The 17,536-nt window shown below is 39.2% G+C and overlaps 2 protein-coding genes across 2 annotated transcripts; both read left to right on the forward strand.

Annotated features, from left to right (window-relative positions):
- The first annotated feature begins 1,297 nt into the window (after positions 1-1,297).
- On the forward strand, positions 1,298-3,301 carry LOC125580875 (proline-rich protein 36-like). Its single transcript, XM_048746126.1, has one exon. The coding sequence runs from the start codon at positions 1,298-1,300 to the stop codon at positions 3,299-3,301; it is 2,004 nt and encodes a 667-aa protein (XP_048602083.1).
- A 9,293-nt stretch (positions 3,302-12,594) lies between these two features.
- On the forward strand, positions 12,595-16,939 carry LOC106375396 (BTB/POZ domain-containing protein NPY1). Its single transcript, XM_013815284.3, has 4 exons — positions 12,595-13,449; positions 14,393-14,462; positions 14,568-15,665; positions 16,273-16,939. Exons 1-4 carry the CDS (start codon positions 13,388-13,390, stop codon positions 16,759-16,761), a joined length of 1,719 nt encoding a protein of 572 aa, XP_013670738.2. The 5' UTR covers positions 12,595-13,387; the 3' UTR covers positions 16,762-16,939.
- The last annotated feature ends 597 nt before the right edge of the window (positions 16,940-17,536 follow it).

A 17,536-nucleotide genomic window follows, 5' to 3' on the forward strand; every position in this document is an offset into this window, starting at 1 on the left:
AATTTTTTAGATTTTTTTCTTATTTCACGAAAATAGATTTTCGATATTTTTAAAGTACTTTTGAGAAACGTTAATTACAAATATTTGAATTGATTAGATTTAATTGGTGGAGAGTAATTAGAAAGTGTATAAAAAATAAATAATAAATTAAACTGTAAGCATTTATTATATTCTTAATAAGCGTGAAATCTCTATAAAATCTTACTTTCGGGAACGGAAGGAGTATAAATCATCATTTACTCGTCAAATTAAGTTGGCCATCGTTTGATTTTGTAAATGGTTCCAATTAAACATGATTTAAAAAAAAACTTTGCAGCATAATTATGTCCCTATACTCTGTTAAGAGATTTAGATTGAAGTGAGAAAAAATACATATGTATCATTAATAAGCCATGAGAAAACATACATATGTATCATTAATAAGCCATGATTAACTTAAATAAGAGATTTGGGTATGTTTAGCATGTAACGTCATGACCTGATTAAAGTGTCTCACTCGTAAATTCATACTTTGTATCATTTTAAGTGGTTTTTAAGAATTTTGCACATGGATTAAGAAAACAAAATTCTATATAATTTATCTTGATTATATAAAAATATCATTAAATAAAATTAATTCAACCAATAAAACAAAAGTCCAGTATTTTGTAATTGGTCATAAAGTTCAAATGATATTAAATTCTACCTAGAATAATGAAAATATCAATTATTTTGAAACAAAATTTTTCTTTCTAAACACCAGTTAAACTGATACGGAGGGAGTAGCTGCTAGTTTCATAGTTACATTACAATATATAACATTGGATTACAATATTTTGACCACCCCCTCCCCCTCCCCCCCCCCCCAAAAAAAATAAATAAATACATTATTTTCTGCAATTTAAATTTGGATAATTGGCTTTTGTGGACCCATTTAAAATTTTCATTCGGCACATGTTGCTTACTGGTTACTATCACCAAACTCACACCACTATCACAAAACATCCAAACTAGTATATAGTCCATTTCTTTGGAGTCTTGTATATCGCGACTCAAGAAGCAAACAACAAGAAAAAGAGGCCTGAAAACGACCAAAATCATTCCCCTTTTTCACTGACAGGACTTATTCTTAGACACTACTTTTACATTCCAAATAATTCAAATAAGTTTTGCAACTTGCCAACGAAAAAAAGTTTACTCAATTGAAAAGAAAAAGAGGTTAAACCGGAAACTATAAAGAAATTTATGAAGAAAGGGAGAAAAAGGAAGAAGAGAAGAAGCACAAGGGTGCAATTATGGAGGTTTGGTGAATCCAGCGATGTCTTCCAGCGAGAACCCCTGGCTCTCCTCGTCCGGTCTAGCTGCCATCCTGAATCCGTCGTCGTCTACTCCTGGTGGACCTCCCCCTACTCCGCCTGACCCTCCCGACCCTCCCTCCCCTGCCTTCCTTGCTGAATTTCCCCCTCTTTCCCCCTCTCTCACTAATTCTACTTCTACTGTTACTGTTCCTGCTACAGTAAAACCCCAATCTACTACTGATTTCACTACTTTGCCCTGCAAGGAGCAACCTGCTAACCATATTTCCTTCTCTGAAGTTCCTGATGTTATCATGGAGGATAATGTGGTCTCTGCAGATTCAGAAACCAGATCTGGATCTATTAAAACTACAGTAGTTAACCCTGCTGACCCAGCTTTCACTATACTACCTCCTAAGCACTCCTCTCCCATCATCACTAACCGCGCCTCTGATAAGTTACCCCTGCTCCCTAACCCTTCTCCAAACTCTTTCCAAACCTCTTCCCCTGTTCCTCCCATATCCCCTTCTAACCCACCTCCTTTTGTAACTAACTCTCCTCCAGAACCTGCCATCACCAAAACTACCCAAAAACCTGCTCCTAAAAGTACTCCGCGAACTAAATCCCCCCATAGTCAAACCCAAACCTATGCTGCTAAAGTTCGGATCCCCTCCGATAAGTCCCTAAAGCGTTTGGCCCCCACTACTATCTCTCCTGAAGGAAAACCTAGAGTCCTTATCCCTGATGCTGTCTTCGAAAGAGGTGCAGCACTTCACAAGCAGTATGTTGTAGGATCTTTCTTAGGTAAGATGCCTGATTACGGTCCTATTCAGAGTGTTCTAAACTTTATGTGGGGAAAAGGCTCAAAGTTAGAGATTCACCTGCAGCCTCTGAAACACTCCATGCTTGTCAGAGTTCCAAATGATTACATTCGGTCAAAAATCCTTGAAAAGAAGCTGTGGTATGTAGATACTTCTATGTTCTACGTCTCTCAGTGGGGCTCTCATGCTTCTGAGTCCTATCCGGAAATCGAATCTATCCCACTTTGGGCTCATTTACGTGGCATACCCTTCGACCTTCGTACCAAAGAGGGCCTGAGTCATGCTGCTGCCCTTGTTGGCGAGCCCATAGAAACAGATGACTACACCAAAAATGTCACCAGTCTGAATGTTGCTCATGTCAAGGTTGAGGCAAACCTTACTAAAGCTCTCCCATCTGCTGGTGAACTGGTGCGAGAGAATGGTGATGTCATCAATGTGGAAATTGATTATCCTTGGATCCCTCCTTCTTGTACCCATTGTAACCGTATTGGCCATATACTCAAAAACTGCATCTACCCGCCATCTCAACCCTCCACTGACACCCAGCCTCCGCCTCAAGATGGTCCCTCCCCTGAGTCCCAGCCTGGCCTTCAAACTGCCCCACCCTTAACCCCCCAAGTTCATTTAAATGGTTACTCTCCCCATACCAACTTACCTCTCCCCGTTGATCCTCCTCCTACTATTTCTGCTGAAAGCGATTCTCAAGCTGCTGTGGATTTCATAACTGATTCCATGACTCTTGACCCTCCCACTGAAACATCTGACTCTCCTGAAAATACCACTACTCCTCCTTTGGGACCTCCTACGGTTTTCCAATTCACTGCTTCCCCCTCCTTACCACCCCTTCTCAGTCAATCTCTTCCTACCTCCCCCTTAAAAAACTCCCTAAAAAGCCCCCCTCCTATCTCCTTCTCCTCTTCTGCCCATAATGCCTCTGTTGTGGTCTGCCTCCCAACTATGCGAGCGCCTTACTCGAACTCCTATATTGCTAAAAAGCAAGCGTCCCTTTTCAACTCACCCCAAATAACTCTCCCTGCCTCTTTTTATGACCAAACCTCAGCCTCTTGGCAAACCTCAACCTTAAATCTCAAACCACCGATCATCCCCCCTCCTCCTTGCCTCCCCACCTCTAATAGCTTCTTAGCTTTGTCTACTGACCCTGAGGAAGCCATCCCAGATGGTAATCCTCCCCCACCCTCTCTATGAATACAAATTTATCTTTTTGGAATGTCCGTGGTCTAAATGACCCGGACAAGCACTTGCCATTTAGCCAATGGTGGAGATCTCAACATCTCGTTTTTGGTGCACTTTTGGAAACACACATCAAGGAGCAAAACCTCAGCCCTCTTATGCGGAAACTTTGTCCTGGCTGGAGCTTTGCGTCTAATCATGCTTCGGATGATGATGGAAGAATTATTATTATCTGGAATCACCCTGCCACTGTCAATATTATCCAGCAGTCCCGTCAAGCTCTGACATGTGAAATCTCGCTCCCTCCTGCTACAAAATTTATCTTTACTGCTATCTATGCGGCCAATACGGCAGAGGAGCGGAATGATCTCTGGGTGGAGCTTCTGAGCCTTCATCAAGCCTTATCTCTCGATAATCTGGCATGGGCTGTGGGTGGTGATTTCAATCAGATACTTCACCATTCTGAACACTCATCAGATATGGTCAACTCTCTTACCCCTCAGATGATAGACTTTTCTGACTGCTTACTCCAAGCAGGACTCTTTGACCTGCGATTCCAAGGACTCAGGAATACTTGGTCAAACAATCAACCACAAGATCCTATTGCCAAAAAGCTAGATCGATTGTTGGTAAATCAATGTTGGGTTGCCACTTTTCCCCATAGTGTTGCCTCATTCCTCTCCCCTAATACCTCAGACCACTCCCCATGTACCATTGACCTCGCTATGCCCCTTCCCCTAGCTGGAACTAAGCCCTTCAAATTCTTCAATTACCTTACCAAGCACCCAAAGTTCTTGCCCACCGTTGCGGACTTCTGGATTCAGGCTGGCAGCATTGCTACTGTTCTTGGAGACCTCTGCTGGAAGCTAAAACAATTAAAATCAGTGCTTAAAGATTTAAATAGAGAGAACTTTTCCAAAATTCAAGAGAGAGTTATTATTGCTAACAATTTGCTTCAACTTGTGCAGGCACAGGCTCTTCAATCTCCTTCCCCAGCACTCTTTCTTAAAGTAAAGGAGATTTCTGATAAATGGGAGTTTTTGAGAACTATCGAGGAAGCTTATTTTCGACAAAAATCGCGCATCAACTGGCTAAGGGAAGGTGATCTCAACACCTCATATTTCCACAGAATCTGGAAAGTGAGAATTGCAGTCAACGCTATTAGAGCCTTCCTGTTGCCAAATGGAACGCTGCTCACTGATCCTATTGCCATGGGTGAACTGGCGGTTACCCACTTTAAGAGCATCCTAGCGCCATCTGTCCTGCCGGTAACTATCTCCACCCCACAATGGTTCCAGAATCTCCTCCAGTTTCGCTGCTCCCCTGAGCAATGTGTGGCTCTCTCATCCCTACCTCCTGCTGAACTCATCACCAAAACTCTCTTTAAGCTGAACCCAAATAAAGCCCCTGGTCCAGACGGTCTCACCTCAGGTTTCTATAAAGCTGCTTGGCCCATCCTTGGTGAAGAAGTGTTGTGCTCTATCTCCCGGTTCTTTACCTCCTTCTTCCTACCCTCTGTCGTCAACTCCACCATCCTATCTCTTGTCCCCAAGCACCCTGGAGCTTCTGCTATTTCTGACTACCGACCTATCTCTTGTTGCACAACGCTCTACAAAGTCATCTCAAAAATTCTTGTTGCAAAACTAAAGCCAATACTCTCCGACCTAATCCTTCCGAATCAAACGGCGTTTGTCCAAGGTAGACTTCTCATTGAGAATACGATCCTGGCAACAGAATTAGTGGATGGTTATCATAAGCAGAGGGGTCCCCCGCGCATTACTATAAAGGTTGATATAGCTAAAGCTTTTGATACCTTAAACTGGGATTTTTTGTTTATCTGCTTGTCTTCGCTGAATGTTCCTTCCATCTTCTTGAGTTGGCTGAGGGCGTGTGTCTGTACCCCATCCTTCACTATCGGTTATAATGGCACAGTGCAAGGGTTTTTTAAAGGACGTAGAGGTTTGCGGCAAGGTGATCCCCTCTCTCCCTATCTCTTCGTTATCGCCATGAACTGTCTATCCTACCTGTTGAACAAAGGTGCTGAGGAAGGTAAGTTTGGATATCATGCGAAGTGCTCTTCATCAAAGCTCACTCACCTGTGCTTCGCTGATGATCTTCTCATTTTCACTGATGGGAAGTTAAGCTCGGTTCAAGCTATCCTTCAAATCCTCCATGAGTTCTCTCAGCACTCGGGTCTCACAGTCAGCCTCCAAAAAACTTCATTTGTCTCTTGTGGGGTTCAACAGGACCAGATCGATGCCATTGCTACTGCCTGTAATCTTTCAGTTGCTTCCCTCCCTGTCCGCTATCTTGGCATTCCTCTCTCATCCCAGAAACTGTCGATGCACCACTGTGCCCCGCTCATTCAACTGATCAAAGGGAAAGTAAATTCCTGGAGTGCCCGCTCCCTCTCCTATGCAGGTCGGCTTGTTTTACTAAACACAGTCATCAATGGAATCACCAACTTTTGGACCTCCACTTTCATTCTTCCTAAGGCCTGCATAGCAAAGATAAATTCGTTATGTAGTGCTTTCCTTTGGCATGGAACTACTGAAGGGAGCCACTCAGCAAAGGTCGCATGGGGAACTGTCACACTTTCTAAGGATGAGGGAGGCCTAGGCTGTAGGGACCTAATGGCTTGGAATAAAGCATGTACTGTCAAGCTAATCTGGCTTCTGTTTAAGAGATCAGGGTCTATTTGGGTTGCATGGTTCAAGCAGGAGATTCTTAAAGGTGATCTATCTAACTTTTGGACTATAAAACCTAAACAACATTATCCTTGGCTGGTAAAAAAACTTTTGCAGCTGCGAGGGGTTACCTTCCAATGGATAAGAATGAGAGTCGGATCAGGAAACTCAGTCCGATTCTGGTCAGATCACTGGTCTTCATTGGGTGCTATCCAAGACTTTCTAGCGCCTGCCTCCTCCAATACTATGGGCATCTCTACTACTGCTTCCCTAAGCAGTATCTTCAATGGTGGAGTTTGGCAGATTCGTGCGGCAAGGTCAGATAGGCAGGTTTCTGTCCAAGCTCTCCTCTCTTCAATTACCCTAACAACTGATCCCGATGAGCATTATTGGTACTTTGAGAACAAGGAATGGGAAAAGTACAACACTAGCGCTATTTACAGTTATTTCAAAGTCCATGACTCACAGGTTCCATGGAAGGATGTGATATGGGCTAAAGGCGGCATTCCTAAGCACAACTTCCTTGCCTGGTTGGTGACTTTGAATCGTCTCCCTACTAGAGATCGCCTGCTGTCATGGGGATTAAACACAGATGCAAGATGCCTGCTCTGCTCCAACTCGTCGGAATCGCGGGATCATTTGTTTTTCGACTGCTCCTTCTCTTGGAATCTCTGGACTCAGATCGCACAACGAATTGATATTGCTCCACTTCGCAGTTGGTCGGTAATGCTTAATGCGATGCAATCGTTGTCTGGGCCCCTTTGGTACAAACGTCTTTGCTTTCTGGTCTGGAAGCTTGTTATCTACTCCCTCTGGATTGAGAGGAACTCGCGCCTCCATCGCCAACAATTCCGCTCTCTTGACTCCCTCGCTTCCTCAATTGATCGAACAGTTAGAAACAAAATTCACACCTTCAGAGATGGTAACCCTGTGATCTCTTCCAGCATGATGCAATATTGGTTCAGATGAAAGATCAACTGCGATCTTTCGTTTGCCTTGACTACTCCGCTCATTTTATTTTTGGTCACTGTTTTGTACTTGATGTGTTTAAACTAAGGGGTTAGGCCCAACAAACTAAGACCCTGGCTAGGTCTGTATTATTTGCTTTCTCATGCATTTTAATAGTAAAAGTTCTTCAAAAAAAAAAAAAAAAAAAAAAAAAATTATGGAGGTTTGGACCCCATAGTCAGTGTTCACCATCATTTGTTTATGATGCCTTATGCTCACGCCTGTCTTAAATTAACCTTTTAATTATTATTTTCCAACACTAAACATTTACTATTAGTCGAATGGCATAATCATTCTCACCTCGGAATTAGAAGTTTTGGTTTTGCTTGTGAAAATATTCTTCACGGTTCAATTGAATGCGAGGTTTCCTCATAGTTGTCAAAAATCATTCACCGAGACTAATCGTTTATGTATGTATATATGAGAATGATAATATGATATATGACATGCATATTTTATTTGAGAATGATATATGACATGCATATTTTATTTATTGTACGTAAAACACAAATACGATAGTCTAATGCTATGTGGATTATCATATTCTTGGCTTGTTGCAAAAACCGACATAATCTCCCGTGTAGATTGAACTATCAATTTTTAGAATCTTTTGTATTGTCGATGTTTAACTTGATAATAGGCTAATAGCCATTAAAGTATTATATAGTTGAAAAGTTGGTTTCCTTGTAAACAAAATATTTTATCAACATATTTATTTTGTTCTCCATAAGCTATGCGAAATAGCGGAACTATAAATTATAAAATGACTATGCGATTTCGCTAAAAGAAACTAGTAATCACAGCAAAAAAAGTTCTTCAATTGCAAATTTGTATACCATTTTGTCGATTTTTATTCTCAATGAAATTTATTTAGTATTCATGTTCTTACATTTTTAGAAAACTTAATTTGCTTGTATACTCCAAGTATAAAAATATAGCAAAAATATATATATATGTATATATAAGTAACATAAATGAACCACTCCTCTAGGAAACCACATCAATTATAAGCATTGTTTTCGTTGTAGCTTTCGCATATACATGAGGTTCAAAACCATTACTTTTGACTGTATTTATGTTCTTGCCTTTTCTATGCAAAGTTCAATTTTTTTTTTTTTTTTGACAAACCTAAAATTTTATAGATTCTTACTCTCCATTTAAGGAGAAAGTGTTTACAGAACATGATAACAAAGTCATCCTGGCCAAACAAACAACAATTAAAATGAAGTAAAGAAAGATAGAAGCATACAAAACACTTAAACAACTAATGGCGTGGAGAAGTCCTCTAGTCCCAACAACCAAGCTGCAAGGTGAAAGTAAGCCTTGAGAATTAAAGACCACATTCAGTGATATAATTCCTGTGATTGAAACAGCAGCAAGTGCACAATTGACAATCCTTGAAATGGCTACACACACATAGGCGATTGAACACCATTTTGATGAGCCTTTGATTAGATCTTCAATATCTGAAGTATCTCTAATCTTAAACGTTTTACTTCCTGAAACAAAACCACTTAAAGTAGATGATGAAATTGGAAGGGGAACACACTCCATAGAGGAGGAAAGAGGGCAGTAAATGTCGACAAACAAGACCCAAGGAATTGAAATGTCAGACATAACTACATCAAGCTGCCACAACAGAATGCAAAAGTACTTCAATATAACACAGGCAGAACTGCATAAAGCAGTAAAGAGACTGCATACTGCAGTAAATGGCCGCACCAATGCTAGGGACAGACTAGGAGAACACTCCAAAACAATCAACACAACACCAGTGAATAAATTTGAAAATCTCAGAGATACAACCTGGATTGTTGGGAGATGAATGAAGCATGAGGTGGTGATGAGGGCCGAGCAACCCGTGCACGAAGCTACAGCCAGATTGACAAGCTGTGAGGTAAAACATACAGTGACTGCGACGGGAGACAAAGAAACCCATAAAAAGAGACCGCATTCTGCAGTAATAAGGCCATTGGAGGAACCCAAACCAAGCACCAACAAACCAGCCACCGGGACCGAAGTAGAAGAACTTCTTAGGACCAAAATCATAGAGGAGATGGAAAGCCAAAGAACTCCAGAGGCAGAATACACTGAGATCTGAGAAAGATTCATATTTAAATCTAGATTCATGAATGGTTCTGAAGCAGAGGACGGTAACAAGAGATGGAAAGATGAGATGGAAGGTCTCTTGGAAAAAACAGATCTGTCTAAGAATGAAACTCCATTGATGATATGGGATTTGCAGAGGATGAGAGCTTTAACGGGAGAGAAGGATCTGTTAGAGGTTCTAACGGAAGATAAGGGTGGATCGGGAGGTTCTGGAGGGTCAGGCTCCATCAACTGACCGGAATCCATGGCAGAGGAGGAGAAGGCTAAGGGAGGAAGCCCCTGGCGGCTAGGGTTTTCTAGAAAGAGTTTGGTCTGTTTTATTTAAATTTGCATATAATTTTTGCAAAGTTCAATAAAAATGAAATTTGCAACGAAGATGAACTGAGAGAATAATAACAGTACGGGGAGTGCATTTAATATGGATGCAGTGTATATAATGTAAAAGAGGTAGAACACTGTATAAATATAATGCTTCCGTAATAATGGAGGCTACGTCTAGTCTTTTCTCATGAACACATGCCATTGCTTTTCCTTCTGTGCTTTCAACATCTTAGCTATGCATCTACATATAATTATTTCATCCAAAGAGGAAATATGTTTAATGACATTTCTAATAATACACCCTCTTATACCCCATATGATAACGTCTGTACGCGCAACTCTTTTGGCTAGAAAGATGACAGACGTGGACAATTATTTTCTTTTGTAATAATCAATTCATTTTTTTTGCTAGAAATGTAATATCATTGACTTGCTAATGAAATTTTCGTAATGCTAATGAAAGTTTGATCACAAGAAACTTGAAAATTCCATTTTTTGAGTGTCGTAATCATTCATGCAGAAACCATCTTCCTAATGTAAAGAGAGAATGAGATCGAGTTCTTAACATACACCATGAGCCAAGACATTAACATTGATCATATAAAGCATGACTTTCTTAGTGCGACAGAGATAATTAACTTCGTGTGGTTCTATACTCGAAGATAGGGGTCATCGAAGATCATGTATGCTACCGGAACGTTTTGGTAAAAATATAGTTTGATCAGCAATCGTCGTAACTGGCTATGGCCTTGTGGGAAAATAAGTCTCGTACGTATTATGAGCATTAACATGTATGCTTATATATTATGATCTATGGGAGTTGCGTACTTGGATCTCAAGTTAAAAGGGAAATCAAGATGATCAAAGCGAAAAAGTCCTACTTAAAAAATTTCAACCCAGTGGTTATAGTTTTCGTCTTTGTTTTAAGTTAGAAAATTCGTCATACATAAATTTAACTCTTTATTTGAAAACTAGCGGAAAGTGTAAAGTAGCATGACTAATACTAAAAACAAAAACAATTTATGCATTTAAGATAAATAATTTCGAAGATTCGAGTCTTTGAGGCTGAGAGAGTCTGAGAACCATAATTTGAAGTCTTCGGAAGCATATTTTTCTGAAGTCGCATATTTCGGAATAAGAAAGGTAACTGACGAATAGTGAAAAAACAAACTATTCATTAGTTGATATTTTTCCCAGAAATAAATACACTTATACATTATCCAATTCAAAGACTTTGAAATCTGAACAAAGCGGAGATAACGGAGCATATTGTGTATATATAATGAGTTATTTTTGTTTGAAGAGCATATAAAGAGTTACATGACCGGCATCAAATAAAAGGATAACTAAGTCAAATATACGTGCTTAATTATCCTGATAGCGAAGACGCAGACAAATCAGCATATTGACACAATCAAGCCACTATCTAGATCGAACAAGCCCTGCGTGTCAACCTTCATTTACTACTTAGTCGACTTAGCTTTGGGACCATATGCATACATCTCCATAACTACGTTGCGACTTTTACGATACGTGTTTTACGTTCATATATAATTGAGCCATTAATCACGTGGAACACAGCTACGGCACGTAGAGAAAAATGACATGCAGACCCCACCAAATTACATTAATACATTTTAAACCAAACCGGGTCCGTTTTGGATCTTGAGTCCTTGACTATGCCGTTTTTGTTATCGTACGTCTTGAGAAAACTGTCGAGTAATAACCTTAAGCAGATAAAAACAATTAACATACATGATTGTTGATTTGTCAATTTGCAAAAACCAAAATGGAATTATGTACATGGAAAACCCCGTGAACATATGATTTTGTAACACTCTTTACATTACTATGTCCGACCATGCAGTATCTAGTTGTGAACACTATGTTTGATTATTCATTTTTCGAGCTTTATTATATGAGACACGATATACTCATGGGTATGAAAAGTATCAATAGAAAAACATATAGTGGCGTTAAAAAGGAGAAACTTTACATGACTCGAGAAAATGTAAATGAAGCTTCCTTTCAGAGAAAATTACGTTATCAAAGTAATATATTTGCTTTCTAGAAAAGTAAAATAATTGCCAGTCATCTAACAATTCAAAATTATCGTGTAAATTTAAAGCTTTAAGCTTAAATTACACAGCTGAGGATAAGTAGTTGTTTTTCCCTTGTTTAAGTGTTGAAAAGAAGTTATGGCGCCATATTCAGAAAAGTTGATACGCTGAGAAAATAAAATGATAGAAGTTGGTCGGATCAGGTTTTTGCCTGCATTTGGTTAGTGCATGAGTTGTTATGCAATACTAATTCTTTCATTTTGTGTTAAGCCGAGTTAACTTTTTATATGAATGTGTGTTCCGCTTAGTGATTGTTATATTTGGTTACAGTTATTGACTTTTAAGATATTCTATTGTAGTTTCAGATCTAGAAGGAGTCGGTCATAGTTACGAAGAAAACATTTGTGTATTAATCAGGTTAGCTTCTTTTTTCATTGTATGGAAAGTCAATAGTGTTAGGAAATGCAAGTCTGACTAAAACTTCGTGAGCATCTAGAAATATAACGTAATGCAAAAAGTCAAAGTGTCACTCTCTCGACAAGCGGGTTCCGTTTGGACTCCGTAGTCCAGAGAGTTTATGGCGCGTCGATTTCACGCCGTCTCAATGATTCCTTGTGAAAAGGATGACACACGTAAAAAACTAGGCGACTAAGAAAGAGAAGGATCTGATCTAATGTCGAAAGGGGGTTTAGCTCACGAAATACACGTAGACGGTCTCCTTCAAATGTGCAGAGAAGAACCCCTTATCCTCTCATATAAGAAACTTGGGAGAGACAGTCAAAGTTTTGAGACACCATGTGTCTGATGCAGTTTACGTGAGACAGACAGTCAAAATGTCCTTCAAAAAAGCACATTTCTATCAATTGATGTTTACTCTTTCCCTTTTCATAAGATAAATACATACACGTTAAACCTTTTTCCGTTGTCTAAATGCGAATAAACATAAAAGACGTAAGAAATGAATAAATTGAAGTGATTAAAAAAATGAGATAAACCAGTTGTTAATCAAACATTCAAAACAACTTAGCTGGCTAATGTAGAATATTTGCAGCTAGATTCCTACTCTCTTTTATTGCCTTTTTTATAGTATTTTTTTTTAAATATAGTACTTTTTTCACGGAGTAGGATTGTAGGAGAGACAACTTCGTCAGACCGAAAATAAATCACCATCATTCCTCTTCCCTTCCCGAGTTCAAAACCAAGGATAATTAAAAACTTTTTTAATTGAGATTTGAGCCAGAGAGAGAAGAAGAAGAATAGAAGAAGGGAACGAGAAGATCTCCAGCGGATCATCTCTGCTTTAAAAGCATTGGCGGCGACTGGCTTCATCTCTCTCTCCTCTTCCTACTCCTTATTAATTCCCTCTCTTACTTGCTACACAAAACCCTTTTCTTCTCTCTCCTCTCTTTATCTTACGCCATTTACGTTTTGCTTTTCTCTGTGTGTGATTATTATGACGATGGGATTTTCTTTCTGAAACTTTTTATTTTCTTGGAAAGTTGACAGAGAGGAAAATTAAATAAAATAAAAATAAATAAAAAAGCTTGAAACTTTATGGTTCTTCTCTGTGACCACAGAGAGGCAATAAATGCGTTTATAAATGGTTAGTTGAGATTAGGAGAAAGAACATAAAAGTCCCGTAGCCCGAGGAGAGTTTGGGTTTCTTGCAGAAAGATAGTGAGGCAAAACATGGGTTTGGTTCTCTCTTGTCTCTCTTTTAACTTTCATCCCCATTAACTGTCTCTCCCTCTTCCAGCAAAGCTCAAGTTAAAAGAAACCACGTTTTCCCCTTTTTTTCCTTCCTTTTCTCACCTTCTTGTTCTGGTTTTGAATTGAGAAAGTGTAAAGCTTTGAGCTTTTTTAGTACTAAGCTGCTGTAGAGTCAAACAAAGGTGTGGTAAAGAAGACGAAGAAAGATGAAGTTCATGAAACTAGGGTCTAAGCCTGATACATTTGAATCTGATGACAAATTCCACAAGTAAGTAAATTTTTAATATTTTTTGCCGCTCCTATTTTTTTTTTTAAATTGATAAGGTCATATAGATTCCTTACTGTTTGTTCTCTATGCATGTCTGATTCTTTTGTTCTGTTCTGTTCTGTTGTCTTTTCTATTCATATTTTTCTCCACATGTTTTATTTCTCTGTCTGCCTCTTGAAAGGTTTATAGAAACACATGTCCTGCTCCAAACTCTCTTGGTTTCTATTATTTTCACCAGAAGAAAACATATATGTGACTTCAATTGATATCTGTGAATAGAGGTAGGTAGACTTATTTCTCTGTGGATGAATAGTAAAACATACTCTGGTTTTGATCTAAGCGATAAGAAACACAAGGAAAAGTAGTGTTACAAAAGAAAAAAAAATAAGGAATAGTTTTTGTCATCACCACCATCATTTTGATTGGTTTCACTAATCATATTTTGCGGGAAATACCACAAAGATAAAAGTAACATAAATGGGGTATATGAGTATCAGAAGTGGTCCATTAGATGATCTGCCTTTGTTTATGTGTTGTTTTGTGGTCCTGGTTTGTAAGAGTGGAAAGAAAAAGGAGATGATGATTATGAGTTTTCTACAAATTCAGAAAGTGAAGAATCTCTCTTTTCTTTTGTTTACTTATGCTTTGTTTCTGTAATTATCAGCTGACATCTCTTCACAAACTTGACATCTGGATATTGTAAAGTAGTCTAAAGAATGTTGCTTTCTTGGCTTTGTTCCGTATGAGAATATAACAAAAATGATTTCTTTTACCCGAGATTTAGTCTTTTGTTAGTTTGTGGATACTTAAAACATGTTAAATCTGCCTTCGCTTATGGCTTTGAATGTGACATAACATCTCTAACGTTTAGTAAATATTTTTTGATTAATCATTTTGGAGAGTTCTTGTTTAGCTGATTATGTTCTTGGTCTCTTCTCCACAGGTACGCAGTTTCGGATCTAGATAGCGATGTTACCGTCATTGTCGGAGAGTTTACATTTTACCTCCATAAGGTACATTTTTGTTATATTTACAACTTGCGTATTTACTTGCTGATTCTTAAGTTATACAATTGTAATGAAGTTTGTCTTTTTGATGCTGCAATGTTATGTTTTCAGTTCCCGCTGCTATCTAAGAGCAATAGGATGCAGAGACTTGTTTCTGAAGCGAGCGAGGAAAACACCAATGACATCACTATATCAGACATCCCTGGAGGACACAAAGCGTTTGAGATCTGCGCTAAGTTCTGCTACGGGATCACGGTTACACTCAACGCTTACAACATAACCGCCGTGCGATGCGCAGCTGAGTATCTCGAAATGACCGAAGACGTTGACCGCGGTAACCTCATCTACAAGATCGAAGTCTTCCTCAACTCAGGCATTTTCAGAAGCTGGAAAGACTCTATCATCATGCTTCAGACAACCAAGTCTCTTCTTCCATGGTCCGAAGATCTAAAGCTCGTTGCTAGATGCATTGATTCTGTCTCAGCTAAGATTCTGGTCAACCCCGAGACCATCACTTGGTCTTACACACACAACAGGAAGCTATCTGGACCTGATAAGATTGTTGAGAGAGACGAGAATGCGATTCCTAAAGATTGGTGGGTGGAAGATGTGTGCGAGCTTGAGATTGATTTGTTCAAGAAAGTGTTGAGAGCTGTGAAGTCAAGTGGGAGGATGAACAATGGTGTAATCAGTGAAGCTCTTAGGTACTACGCTGCGAGATGGTTACCTGAATCTATTGAGTCAGAAGCAGCTTCTTCAAACAAACATCTCGTTGAGACTGTTGTTTCCTTGCTGCCGAGGGTTAACAGAGCGATGAGCTACTCTACTTGCAGCTTCTTGCTGAAACTACTCAAGGTCTCGTTCTTGGTTGGAGTTGATGAGACGGTGAAAGAAGATTTGGTTGATAACGTGAGCTTGAAGCTACATGAGGCCTCGGTTAAGGATCTGTTGATTCATGAAGTTGAGTTGGTTCATAGGATTGTTGATCGGTTCGTGGGGGATGAGAAGCGTGTCTCGGAGGATGATAGATACAAGGAGTTTGTGCTAGGGAACGGGGTTTTGTTGAGCGTGGGGAGATTGATCGATGCGTATTTAGCAAGTAACCGTGACCTAACGCTCTCTAGCTTTGTTGAGTTGTCTGAGCTAATTCCGGAAGCAGCTAGACCTATTCACGATGGTCTCTACAAAGCTATTGACACTTTCTTGAAGGTATGTAAGCATTTTATTACATTCTTCTTGTTTTACAGTTATTAGAGAGCATCATCATCAGTAACAAAAGTGAAGAGCAGTGTTCTTGCAATTGTTATATTAATATAGTAATTTAAATTTAAACTGTTAAAAAAAAAACACCAATTAGAAAATGACAAAAGTGAGAGCAGTGTTCTCAGCAGCTCTTTTTACATAGAGCAGCTCTCTCTTAAATTATTCCCTCTCTCCTATTTTATACATTTATTTTATTATAATATTTGCTTAGAGCAGCTCTCATTTCAAACTGATGCAGATGCTCTTAATTTCTGAAAATTGGGGTGTGATTGTATGGTTGAATTAGAGTAAAATTAATAGAGTAAAAGTGTTTTACAAAAAAAGTAGTTATTCCATTTATCAGTTTTTTTTGTCTTTTATGGTTTGAGAGTAAAACTTTTGCCCTCTTATTTGAAGTTGAACTTAGAGTAAATAATATATATAAATAAATAAAATATTTTTATATGTTCATTTTACTCTAGTTTCCAATTTTTTATTCTCCCTTTTTTTACTCAATTTGTTGTTCACCTAATTACTCCAAAGTGTTTTTAGTCACACTCTTGGTTTTGTATAGGAACATCCGGAGCTAACTAAATCTGAAAAGAAGAGACTTTGTGGGTTAATGGATGTGAGGAAGCTGACGAGTGAATCATCAGCACACGCAGCGCAGAACGAGCGGCTTCCGTTACGAGTGGTGGTGCAAGTTCTCTACTTTGAGCAGCTCAGAGCTAACCACAGCCCGGTGGGTTCTGTTGCAGCTTCCTCCCACTCGCCTATCCCGCCGGTGAAGAAGGCGGAGGAGAGCATAGTGGTTGTCGAAGAAGAAGCGGCGAAGAAGGTGGGGCTGAGCAAGAAAAGCAGAGGAAGCAAGAGCACGAGGAGTGGTGGTGGTGGTGGTGGACCGCAGCTGATGCCGTCGAGGTCAAGGAGGATCTTTGAGAAGATATGGCCAGGGAAAGGTGAGAGTAACAAGAGCTCTGAAGTTTCGTCTGGTAGCTCGCAGAGTCCGCAGGCGAAGTCGTCGAGCTCGTCGTCCCGGCGCCGGAGACATTCCATATCTTGAAGGGTCTAAGTCTCAAAACGTTCAGGAGAACGAAGTTGTAAAGGGTCATGGTCGTAACTTATTATTATAAGTGTGTAGGATTTGTGGTAGTTAAAAGTACTGATGAAGTTATCGTTATGTGTTTTCTGCTGTTTTTGTTTGAGTTATTAACATAAATACACATTATGTCTTTTTATTACATAGAAGATGTTTCATGTGTGAAATTGAATTTTTAGTTTTGCACAGACTTGTTAAAAAAAAAGGCGTCGGTAATTTATTTTCGTTAGTTGCTGTAAAACGCATAGACTTTGCGTGGGAAAAGACGGCTACTGCGATTTCTCCGACAAACGAGATTTCCGATGGACGGAAAAGATGATGTTGTCGCGAAAGAGGAGAGTTTCAAAGGGCAAAGCGAAAGGTAAGATCCGTTTAGGGATTGGATTTCGGTTTTGGGATTTTGATTTTTGGATTAGGGATTTGGATTTAAAATTTTGATTTTGAGATTAAGGGTGTAATTTGAGATTTAACCCAAGACCCTCGAAGTGAGGTTATACATTTCAAAGTTTGGGATTTCGATTCTGAGTTTTTAATTTTGGAATAAGGGTTTCGGATTTGAGATTTCTACGATGATAATACAATGGGGTAAAAGTCGAAGCTTGTTGCTAGTTTTGGTGTTTTGACAAAATTGTGGTAGGGTGTACACCAATACGTGTGTACATATGAACAATCAGGATTGTGTACATATGCACTAACATGTATATGTACAATTTGTAATGTGCATTCATACGTATAAACA

This window comes from Brassica napus, chromosome C1 (assembly GCF_020379485.1).
Source record: "Brassica napus cultivar Da-Ae chromosome C1, Da-Ae, whole genome shotgun sequence".
NCBI classification, from domain to species: Eukaryota; Viridiplantae; Streptophyta; class Magnoliopsida; order Brassicales; family Brassicaceae; genus Brassica; species Brassica napus.

Excerpts from the sequence above, each read along its gene's own strand:
- LOC125580875 (XM_048746126.1), top strand. The coding sequence starts at position 1,298 with ATGTCTTCCAGCGAGAACCCCTGGCTCTCCTCGTCCGGTCTAGCTGCC.
- LOC106375396 (XM_013815284.3), top strand. The coding sequence starts at position 13,388 with ATGAAGTTCATGAAACTAGGGTCTAAGCCTGATACATTTGAATCTGAT. Across the intron at positions 13,450-14,392 it reads TCTGATGACAAATTCCACAA|GTACGCAGTTTCGGATCTAG; the intron begins GTAAGTAAATTT and ends TCTTCTCCACAG. Across the intron at positions 14,463-14,567 it reads TTACATTTTACCTCCATAAG|TTCCCGCTGCTATCTAAGAG; the intron begins GTACATTTTTGT and ends TTATGTTTTCAG.